The 12,730-nt window shown below is 31.7% G+C and overlaps 1 protein-coding gene across 2 annotated transcripts in view; it reads right to left on the bottom strand.

Annotated features, from left to right (window-relative positions):
- The window catches only part of Nelf-A (Negative elongation factor A), a 47,276-nt gene that overhangs the window by 18,406 nt on the left and 16,140 nt on the right, over positions 1-12,730 (bottom strand). For both annotated transcript variants that reach the window (XM_067289335.1, XM_067289334.1), the window contains exon 2: positions 214-385. In XM_067289335.1, coding sequence (XP_067145436.1) covers positions 214-322 — 109 coding nt within the window. In that variant the 5' untranslated portion in view covers positions 323-385. The remainder of the gene's footprint in view (positions 1-213; positions 386-12,730) is intronic.

The following is a 12,730-nucleotide window of genomic DNA, read 5'->3' as shown; positions in this document are numbered from 1 at the left end:
TATCAATGAAATATTGTATTAAAAGAAGTATTACGATAAATTATTATTATTGAATTATTTTGAATTCATATTACAAACTGACTGAACAAACTTTAAAAAATCAATTTTTAATAAAATTTTCACAACCTATTTTAATTCAAATATATTTTATCATAAAAAAGTTTAATATTGTTATCAGATATTTATTCAAATAGTTATTAAAAAAAATCTTACCTAATTTTTTCAACTCTCCTATTAATTCAGTAAATACAGTAATATTTTCTTCGATTTGGAAATTTAAAGTGCCAGTACTTGGATAAGATTTTAATAACTCTGCTAACATGGATACCCATTGATCACTATCAACTAATGCAACTTCTAAGATTTCTTCCAACTCTACTTTCCACTATAAAACAGAATCAGCATTTAATATCTTTAATATATACATAAACAATTAAAAGCTATAGTTAATGAATGATAATCTCAATACATCAATAATATAAATTGTGATTTTTTTGAGCTTTAGTGTAAAATAAAATTAAAATACAGCACTTAACATTTATAGACTACAGATTAATTTACAGATTTCATATTCATATGTTGTATTTATTTCTGAAAGTTTGTAATGATTTACAAACTTTCAGAATTAAATACTTTCTTTTCAAGAAAATGAAACATTCCATTACTAGAGTATGTTCAATCTAATCAAACAGAAATTTAGGCAGGAACATTACCATTGTAATAAATTAACCAAAAGAAAACAAAACACCAAGATTAATGACACAAAATTAATCACATAAAACAATAAAATATAAAGTATATGCAGTATATGTTTTTGAACAAAAACTGTTTCCAGTTTACATTGGGATTATAAAATATATCAATACAGGTACTCCTCAATTTACGACCGAGTTCCGTTCCGATGACTACGTCGTTAAGCGAATTGATCAATAAGCGAGGAGCTTACGCCAGGAATATAGGATTGTTGTAAAATTATTCAAATTATGCAATAAACTTCAAATTGATTCACAAAAAGACTATTATAGTATGCTATTAGCCTATTATAGTGCGCTTAGTGTGCATGTCACCATTCACCACTGACCAACACTCAAGCTGAGAAAGGAGATTCCCCGAATTGCAGGTCAAAACTCGATTGATCGTAAGTGCGAGTGGTCATTAAGCAGATAGGTCATAAAGTGAGGAGTACCTGTAGTTATTCATTAAAAGAATTATTCAATATGAATCCTTGTTTTCATACGTTGTTTTTCGTAAAAAAATTTTTTTGGCACTATCATGAATTAACTATGCATACATGTCATCTTTGAACTAATTTTATATACTTAGGTGAACCATAGGTGAAACTATAGATAAACAAAACAAAAGTATGTTTACCATGATTTTCTGCATATAACAAAGATTATTTGTGTTTTAAAGTCAATTAGACTGGTGCAGTCTATGTATTCTAAAAATTTCATTTTTTGACTATTAAAAATTGGCTTATTTAGATAAGGTATCATCATATTATACATATTGCCATGAAATATGATCCTCTAAGAATGAATTTGAGTAATCTTCATACAATAAACTTCACCACACATTACAATTTTACTTTTGTACCAGTTGGCATCTTGACTAGCAAGAGTTATTAAATAACCTAATAAAAATGCAATTTTGCTATCTTCCACACTTGATAAATGTTAAGAGCAAGCCAAACCGTATATACTTCCATGAACAGCATGGTACAAATATGGTGCAGAAGCAGGAGTAATGATGATTTGGTCACATGAGATAACATTCATGTAAGTTCTCTATTGAAATTTTGTCTAGCAACTTTATCATCAGCAATTAGATTTTAAAAAATGTATATAAAACAATCTGAATTTGAGATTGATAAGTCATCATTTTATTACAATTTGATTAAAAATAAAATGAAATTTTAAATTATTTTTATCAAAATGCATTTTGTGACCAAAATGTTGAAAAAGAAAAAACCAACATTAGGAAATAAACATGTTTAGACAATATTTGCATTACAGTGGACATTGGCTTTAAAGATTGGAAGTTGAAAAACAAATTTCATATTGTTATTTTAAATCATATAATAAAATTTGATATTGCATAAAAAATAAATTAATTTCATCATATAAAATTATAATTCTCAAAGGAAGAAAAGTTACCATTTCTCTTGCATAGGTAAAGAGGAAATTAAGGAACTGGAACTAATGACAAACACCAACAAATCTTTATAATCCAGCAACAAAAGGAAAATGTTTAATAAAAACATCAAAACAAACTCTTTCAACCTTAATCAATGTCTGCTTAAGATTTATTAAACCAATGAAATTGCATAGAATTGAATATTTTTGAAATGTTATTTTTGAATATTTGGAACAGATAGCATGTACAAAAATTAAAAGATGGGAAATACACAAATTCAAAACATACTTACCACCAACACACATGCATAAATTATTTTAGGATATATCCTAAAGACAAATAATAAAAGTCTATTTGTGGTTAATTCAAGGTTGAAAGCATTTGTTTTGATGTTTTTATTAAATGTTTTCCTTTTGTTGCTGGATTATAAAGGTTCATTGGTGTTTGCTACTATCCTTGAATTATTTGATCTAAAAGAAAAGTAAATTCTCAGTTTTACTGTGAAAAAAATAGTAGTACTATTAGTCTATCTGTCTGTTCATTCCCTTCGGATGTATGTTATTGGAAGAGAGGATTTTTTTTTTTTTAGAAACAAACTGAAGGTTGCCACCCAGACTTGTATGGTTTGTCCTCCTTGCTTCAAGTGGTGGTATAAAATGAATAAAATCTGATAAGTCCTTTGATTATTTTCTGATGATAAATATGTCAAGCAGCAATGCTGTAGATGTGTTTGAACTCCTGTGACCTGTCTTCATTGTTTGAAATGTGGGTAAAGGCTCTTCTAACCAGATCTCTGAAGGCAGTTATTTTAAACGTGAAGGAATTATAAGATGTGGAGTGTATATAGGATGACGCAAAGGTTTCCTGTAAAGTCACCATGGTGGAATTATTTCCTCTTTAGATGATGATGTTAAGGTCCAAGAAGTGTACCAAAGAAGAACTTTCTTGTTACTAATTTCAAGGGCCCTCGAAGCCCTTGACGACCTTGAAATATACAGGGCCGGCTGTGCAGGGAAATGTATAAACTCTAAAGACGGCAACGCACTTTCATACGCATGGCGTTACGTATGCGAAGAACAAAAAGACGACAACGCTATGTAGCGCACGCATATATTCAAAAATTATGTTTGAATATATTTTAAAGCTAAATGTTCCTTGAAAAATAATTCAAATAATTGGGAAGCCAGTTTTCTTTTGTTCTTTTAACCTGAAGCAGACCTCGAGTGAGGCTGAAAACGTTTGTTTTGTGGAGAGTAAAAAAGTACCGGATACAAAGGTTCAAAAAGTAAGTACGTATTGTTTATGGTCCAACAGTAGCAGTAAAAAAATTTGTGGCCTGCCAGTCAAACAGTTTGAGTACCACTGGCTTAGATAATCAATAACAATGGCAAGTTCAACATCTTAATTAAGAAGACAATGGCTTCATGACAGACAAACTTCACCTTAATTGCTGTAATTTCACTGTAGAGGCTATGCATAAATTATGTCTTAATATTAATGTTAAAAAATCTAAGGTCATGGTGTTTCGTAATGAAGAGGTTCATGCTAAAAAGGAAAAGTGGTATATTAAGTATAACTTGATTGAAGTAGTAGATGAATATAAATATTTTGGAGTTTTTCAATTGAATTAAAGATTTTCTAAGCATTTAAATCATATTATTAATAAAGCAAATGTTGGTGTAGAGAAGATTATTTAGGTATGTAAATCTGGCATATTAATAGCATGGTCAGATAAGGTAAAATTATTTGATGCGTTTGTTCAATCATCAAAATTTTATGATTTAGAGATTTGGGGCTTTTCCTGAACAGAAAGAGAAAATACCATTTAAGTGAATTTTATTAAGTTCCTTTATTCCTTAGAGATGGATTCCTTTCTATATAATCTATTTAGAATTTCAACAGTTCTGTTAAAATTTAATATAATAAAAAGCTGGTAAATGTCCAGTTAGTGAGCATACAGTTAAAGAAAAGTTGTATTTACTTTTGCAAAAATTAACCTGGGGTAATCAATTGTGAGCACTATTGAAAAGTTATGGTTATCAAGGTCATATATCTTTGTTAAATCCAATAACCATGTCTAATGTGTTGGTATGAATTGTGGATAATTATTTAACTAATTTTAAACATAAAACTTTAGCGTACAAATTTAATAAGTTGTATTCTAACTTAATAATTGATTCGGGCATGCCCTCTTTGTGAAACAGTTTAGAATGGTATTAGTGGTATTGCATATACACTGTAACACGTTAAAAAATATGTCCTCTCTGAGAATGGAAAATTATGAATTTTATGGTCTAGAAGTTACTTTTGATGCTTATCATGTGATGGCTGAATGTAAAGCTTTTGTAAACAAAAGGGTTTTATATTTTGAAAAGAATTCTTGTCAAGATATGATTTTATAAGTTTGTTACGTAATAAATAAGAACTACATTTGTATATACAAATTTACTTCTAACATCTAATATATTTATTTTCTTGTTTGTTTAGCAACCAGGAGATTTAAAGTGTTATAAAAGTGGCAGTCATTATTGGTGTTATTGACAGTAAATTTTGTCAGCGATTTTCATGTGATTTAAGTAATTACACATTTCTATTTTCTGTTACAGGTAACGTGACTTAGTTTCATTTTATTTTCTTTTAGTTGTATGTTTATGCTGACAGTTCATTGCCAATTTGTGTTGTGTATAATATGTTGTGTTTTGCCTATACAGATTGGTATTTACCTTTTATTAATAAATAAATAAATATATAAATTTCTTTTCATGCTGAGATGATTTCTGCACTAAATTTCCTTTAAATTAGTTTAAAAGAACTGATATAACATATCCACACTGTCAATATTTTTTTGCACCAGTATCATAAAACAGCACTAAATCTACTGCAAAAAGCAGTAAGTTGGCAATGTTGACTGCACTGTGTGTCATGTGGCTATTTTGTCAGTGAGTATAGTCAGTCAGTGAGATAATTAATATGAAGAATATGATGACATCATCCAGGTTGACAGGAAGCAGCAAAAATAATTAACTTTGTATATTGTAGGGGTTGTGCAATATTGTGTCCAATAAATATATGTATCAATTATGATTTTGTTACAGCAGCATTTTCTTTTTGAATTCAGTATTTTTCTCCAGACCTTATTGCACTTTCTTTTCCTTAGAGTTGGCAACTTTGAAATTTGTTTCATTGACAGATCAAGGCCCAGATTCACAAACATATTATAATTGTAAGTTGCCAGATGCAAAAAGTCTCATATTCACAAAGCACATTGTAAGGTATGATATTGTAAAAAGTCTTATAACTACTACGATATCTAAGAGCTCTCATAACTCTATGTACTGGTTTTGAGTATTTGATTATATCGATAGATAATCAAGGTGATGGTTTTTCCAGATTGTTTCTTCTAAACTTCTAAGATGTTATCAAATGACAAAAAAAACTGATAGAATTCTTCACCGTGGAATTAAAACTTGTTTGTAAAAAGTTGTCCAAAAAATCTGATTCATTATAATTTAATATATATATATATATATATATATATATTTTTTTTTTTTTTACAAAAAACTATTAACTTGTCAATTTCTTTCAAAACTTCAATATTTATATTAATATAACTACAGGTATCAATTTTAGGTAGATTTTGTTCTACATCTAAATTGGTTCATTTTTGATTTTTGAGCACTAATGACACTAACCCAAATTTAAGATGCCAGATGGCCAAGTGGTCAAGCTGACAGTATACCACTCTAGAGACCCGGGATCAAATCTGGACAGGTCAAGAAATCCCCAGGAATTTTTTGCGGGGTGGTCCATTTGGATATGTCAAGCCCCGTCCCTCACCACTCGGTTGTCCATTGCAGGCTTGGCCAAACCCATAACGGGCCTGCTAAAAGAGGCCCTCTTAGTGCCCACAGGGTGTAAAGAATTAAAAACAAAAAAATAAAACCCAAATTTGAGTTATATATGAATAAATATGAGTTACTATTATACAGAGTATATATATTGTCTATTACAGTATTACATTTAATTGATTCTTGTGAAACCGTGTTGTAGTTTATGTTGTTCTATACTGACACAATGAAGTGACTTCTTTCAAACACTTGGCAGGTTATTCATCTTTTTATTCAGTTAGGGAATGAATGGATAACTGAATAAAAAGATGAATAACCTGCCAAGTGTTTGAAAGAAGTCACTTCATTGTGTCAGTATAGAACAATTACATTTAATATTTAATTGTTATACTGTATCATTCATGAGATTAAATTTCAAAAGTGGCACATACCATCTTTAATATTACATATCTGTTCTATTTAGAACGCCATCCTGAAGAAGGCATTCTGTAATGATAAAAGTGTTCAAAAAAGAAAAATATAAAACTAAGTTTCTACCTTAAACTTGTCTTTTGACTAATTCATCTCACGCCTAATTCTGTGGCCAGCGGTGTGGTCGCAAACTTTTTAACTCTTGATTGTAGTTTCTGCAATGCGTTGTGATGCGCAATGTTTAGGTGGAAAGTTGCGCTCAAGATCAATAAGATAACTGTAAAAGAGACAGAGACCCGCTCTAGTCGTATATTAGAATTCATCTCACATCTAGAAAACTGATTTCTGTTAACTATAGCCATTCATGAGTATGGTCAATCATGTAGACTCAAAAATTGTCTTAATTCTGCTGCTGTAAGTTGAAAGGTCACAAATTTGTTACTAATTACATTTTGTAATTCTGAACTTAAAGTTCAGAATTTAAACTTACTGGTAAATTGTACTGATTTAAAAAACTGTTTAATTTCTTTCCTGAACTTTGAAATATTTCTTTTTAATCAATAAGCATCCTTACAAAATGCATAGTTTTATTGCTGATGTATCAAGAAAGCAAGTAAGTGACAATATGAACTTGCACAAATTATATAACAAATCCTTTTCTTGATCAATAAAAGGTTTCATCAGCAGATAATGAGCTGCCTCAAATTATAGGTAGAAAATTCTGGTAGTTGTAAGATTTGATATTAAATTTTGTTTGAAATAACTATTTTCATAAATTAAAAAAAAAATGCAATTTACATTAACTGCTTTCTTAGTAGCTTAATTCTAATTGGTTTCCAAGCAACTATCATCATATGAAAGCTAATATATATCAGATTCAAATTCAATATCTCTAAAATTTCTATCATCCTATTTTCTTCAGTGTTGATGTTTTTGTTGATCTTCTTAATCTGAATTCGAATTGGTAACCAACCAACCAATTAAATTTCTAGACAAGTAGACCAAATATTCAAAATTCTTCCCTCTCAAAATCTTCTAAATATATATTTTTTGTTTGCTTGTTTATTCTTCTTTGTCTATGCTTTTTTCCATGTTTATAAGGGGTCAGTATTCCCTTCATTAATCTGTCTTCTCCACTTCTATTCAGGGCATCCTTTCTCCTCCTCTCTCAGAACTTCTGCCATTTTGTCTCTCGAGCATCACAGCTTTGGTCTTCCCCACTTTCTCCTTTCTAACACTTCCAACTTTCTAATAGTCTTTCCTTCTTCCACATGTCAAAATCATCTTAATCTACTTTCCTGCATCATCTTACTTATAGGACCTTGACTGTTCCTCTTATGTAATCATTCCTAATTCTATCCTTTGTCACACCACATACCCATCTTAGCATTCTCATTTTCACTGTCTCCATCTTCTTTTCCCATGCTCTTGTAATTGTCACATCTCAGCACTATCATCATTGAAGGGTCTTACTGTTGTTTTTTATAATCTTCCTTTCATTTTGCAGCTTATTTTCTTATCACACAGCACCCCACTCATCTTTTATCAGTTCAGCCGTCCACTTTATTGCTAGATTTCTGCACTCATTCCTCCATCACTTGTTACACATGATCCAAAATACTTAAATTTAGAAGCTATTATTAACTTTTTGCCCTGGAGGTATATAACGCTCATCTACTCCACCAGATGTCATATATACTGTCTTTGCTCTGCTGATCTTCATGCCTCTCTCTTCCAGCCCTTTTCTCCACTCCTCTAGCTTCTCTATCTTATCCCAGAATGTTTTGCACAGCACAATGTTGTCCACAAACAGCATATTCCATGGTGCCTCTTTACATCTTCCACCAGAAGTGAGCTAAGAGCTGAGCCCTTGTGTGATCCAACTCTCTCTGAATCCATCTATCATACTTACTGTACTCTTTACTTGACTTGAGTCATTTCTCCCTTATACAAGTCTTATTTTTCTGGTATTTTATTTCCTTTACCCTCATACATTTCCATACCTTCTGTCTAGGTATATTGTCATATACTTTCTCCAAGTCTATGAATACCAAGTGCAATTTCGCCTGCATCTCTCTGTACCTTTCCTTCAGCTGCTTCAGAGCAAACTGCATCTACTGTTTCTCTTCCCAGCATGAAACCAAACTGTTTCTCACTTATAGCTGTCTCTTGCCTTAACCTTCCTTCCACAATTCTCTCCCAGATCTTCATTGAATGTGACATCAATTTAATTCCTCTGTAATTTCTACATTCATGCATATCTCCTTTTCCTTTATAAATTGGCACCAAAATATTTTCCCTCCACTCATCTGGTATCCTCTCTTGCTGCCACAGATTTTTCATAAGATCCCATATAAAATCAAAACCCTCATCTCCCAAACATCTCCATACCTCAGCTGGAATCTGATAAGCTTCTGCTGCTTTTCCATTCTTAATTTTTCTAAGCCCCTTTCCATCTCCTTCTTGCTTATATCTGCTGCCACTCCATTTGCCTCCCTCTCCTTGCATAGTACTCTTGGATTTCCTCATTCAGTAGATCTCTAAAATAATTCTTCCATCTTTCCTTTATCTTCTCTTGGTCTTGTAACACTTTATCATTCTCATCTTTTATCTGTTTTACTGATGTGAAATCGTTTGATGGTTTGTCCCTTGCTTTTGCAATTCTTATCAATTTTTATCATCTTTTCTTTCCAGTTCCTCATAAGCCTTGTCCACCACCTTTGCCATTTCTTTTTGCCTTTTGGGTTAAATAATTTTTTTATAAGATGCATATTTTCAAATTATTCCAGTGAATTGACTAAAATGGACCACCCTATTTATTTGAAGAACAGAAAATAATTTAGTTTTCCAAGTATAATATGTTTGAATTTCAGTGTATATTCCAGATTTATCTAAAGTTTGTTTTTTTTTATTTATTTTATACATTTGGACATGGTTTAAGCAAATTCTTTCAGAGAACAAGATTCTTTCAGCAATTCTTTGTTTAGAATGAGACGCCTTCTTCATTTTTGTTCAGTAACCTTCATTCTCTATTTTCAAAATGTTAAGTTTAACTGAGCAAAAAGCAAAAAATGAAAATGAAACTGGTCTGTACTGCAAAAAGAGAAAAGTGGTTGCAAATTTTGAGTAATTAATCATTTATAAACAAGAGGAAAAAATTCATCAGTAAAAACAAAACATTTCCCAAATTGCTTTTAACCACTGTTCCATATTTGTCACAATTATGAATGATATGTTAAAAAGGAAATGATGTTGAATGAGAGAAATGTTTAAAAGGTGTGAACTGACATCTACTCTATTGTGTCATGATTTTATAACCACCTTAAAAATCACTAGAATCACCTGACAACAATGGGCACTGATTAGTGACAATATGGTGATCAATGTTCCCTCTAAGCTACGCGGCCGCACACTGCTCAAATTCTTGCCGCACACAAGAATTTATGTGCTGCGCAGGCGAGCATGCACACTAATTTGAATTGTTTACTTATTTCTCACTCTGACTGCAACATGATTATTGCTACGTATATTTCGATTAAATGCATTAAATCATTGACAAAAGATATTTTGTATGGAAGTATGTTTTAAAATGAATTTTAATCTCTACTTTATAATTAATTATTTTAATTTTTATAGAAAAAAAATAATATTTTATATATATACATATGCTCAAAAAAATTTTTTGCTCAGAATGTGCTCAGAAAAAATATTTTTTGCTCAGAGAAGTATATGTTCTGCTCATCTACAAAAAAAATTAGAGAGAACATTGATGGTGATATCTAAGGTCCAGATTTTTGGGTGCAGTTTTAGAATGGATTGGGTGCTTGTTTGGGTGCTTTTTTTCCTCTGTTTTGGGTGCCAGTTTGGGTGCTTTTAAATGCTGTATTATTAAGACAAAAACCAACGAAATGTACTATATTTACAAACTACATAATTGTTTATTGCATCAACATGTACCTGAACCTGTTACTGGTGTTGGTGAAATGATGGAATAAATATCGTAAACGTTTTCGAACCTTAATATTTCTTCTTCAGACAATACGAAAAAATAGAAGCAACAGAACGCAGAACAAAAAATAGAACATGGATATTTAAAAAGAAACAAACTCACATTTTGTGTAAAATCGTTGGATTGGACATGTACATTTGATGCGGGTAGATGGCTATTAAAGATCCGTGTCCCAGAGGGCCTGCCATGCAACGAACAAATTGACTTCTTCTTTATAATTAATGCATGCAACCTCAGGTGCTTAGGGTGAGGCGAGGTGATGATGAGCCTCGCTTGGTTGAAGGCCGCCTTGATGTCAGGGTCGGCTATGTAAACTGCTCTTGTGGTTTACACAGCCAACCATGTCATCAAGGCGGACTTCAACGAAGAGCATTAAGTTTCTCGAAGTTCTCGCAGTAGAATACCGTACTGTTTATCCAAGACCCCCAACGGATGACCAGATATTAGAGTTCATTGAGTTCATATTTTCAAATTGGTATATTTTGAACAACATTGGTTGAACATAGCACTTGGTCAGTGGTGCAACAAGAATGTTCACCATTTTGTGGAATCTGTTGTTTCTTCCAGTATAAGCACTACAGGATTGTCTCCAACAACGTCCAGGTGCTCCTATAAATATATGCTCGAAATTCCTCCTTTTTTGTTTGCCTTCTCTATGCTTTTCCAAACTTATGTGTCACCTGATTTTTGTTTCTTAGTGTTGCACATCAACCAAAATCACATAATTGCAAATGGAATAGCAAAGAACTTTTCCATCTGTGCATACACCTTCATCTTTAAACTTATTTGCTAAAATGTTCAGTTTAGATGCAGACAATTTTGCCATTTTGTAATGTCGCTGACACTGAACAAAGGAAATTGGAACTGTTGTGCTCACAAGTCAGGGTAAGGTGACCTCAATACAGAATTTTCTAGATTGTTCTTTTCTTAAAAAAGAAAACACGTGCTGCAGATTTTCAGTGAATCTGTTTACATTCTTAAAACAACCCTAAGGCTTAGTTGTTTAGTCCAGAAAATTCCGATTTACCCCTTTTCTCTCAACAGAAGAGTAAGCTAATTATCGTATTTTTTTCCTCAGAATACGTGGTCTGGTTTAACTAATTTGTTTTTCTCCCTCAAGTGAATGAATAAAAACCACCAAAAAAAAAAAAAAAAAAAGGTAATTGTCAACATATTCTTTGAAAATGTAAAAAAGGGAGAAGCTTGGTGCAAAATATATAGTTTGGGTGCTAGTCACTGTTTTGGGGGCAGGTTTGCAATTTGGGTGCATTTGTGATAAACAATTTGGCAATGAGTGGGCCTACTGCACTAAAACCAACTTAGTTTGTCTTTTTACACTGTCCCTTTCAAAAACTGAGTGGGTGCAGCACCCAAAAATCCAGACCTCAGTGATATCATACTTTCTTTTTATTCCTTTTTCTACTTTGTTAATTACCTCAACTTTTCTCTCCAAAGTTAAAGAATTATCTATGATCTATGCTTTGACATAATACAGTACAGTAAAAAAAATGCAACTAAACTACAGTACACTGCCATTCCAACCTACTGTACAGTAAAGGAACAGAACAATTAGACCTACAGTACATACTGTACTACACTAAACAATTACAGATAATCACTAGTACCTGAAACCTAGCATGTGACATGACCTGGTGGAAATTTCAAACACATTACATGTTTAAACAGTAGGTTTCCTACTGCTTTTTATCCATTGTACTGTATATAGCTTATCAGTAAACTATAAATTAGGACACGAAAGGAGAAAGGACAAGTGCAGGGATGGCAAGAATTCCAAGAAAATATATATTCTGCAACAGTAAACTCTAGTAATTTTCAAAATATAAGGCTGTAATGGACAAATTTTTGGATTGGACTATGACCGAATAGGTCATCAACCAAGAATGAATAACTAGTGCTTCCGGGGCCAAAACTGATAAGAGTGAATATAATAAATGGGTAGAAGAAGAAAGCACTTCATTTGTTGCTGAGATGTCTGCTAGTACAAAGCAAGAAATTTGAAATCACAGAATAGAGTGAACCCTTGGGTACAAACTCACAAGTGTCGACAACTTTAGACTTATACCTGGTTAATATACCCATTAGCCATAACAAAAGGTACTCTCACTTCAAATAATCCAAAAATTAGAAAAAAAAAATTCAAATTAAACAGGTAATTTTAACATTAAATATGAGAAGATACTTATGGGGAGTTTGAAAAATTTGAATTAACCAAGTTTGACTGTATATATAATGGATAGGGTAGATGTACCAGTTTTGGCCAGTGTAGTACCAGTTCTGGCCAAAACAAATTTAACTTAAAAATATA

Source organism: Centruroides vittatus, unplaced genomic scaffold (genome assembly GCF_030686945.1).
Source record: "Centruroides vittatus isolate TY-2023 unplaced genomic scaffold, ASM3068694v2 contig_1349, whole genome shotgun sequence".
NCBI classification, from domain to species: Eukaryota; Metazoa; Arthropoda; class Arachnida; order Scorpiones; family Buthidae; genus Centruroides; species Centruroides vittatus.
Note: the sequence above shows the minus strand (reverse complement) of the source record. Positions and strands in the feature narration are given on the sequence as shown.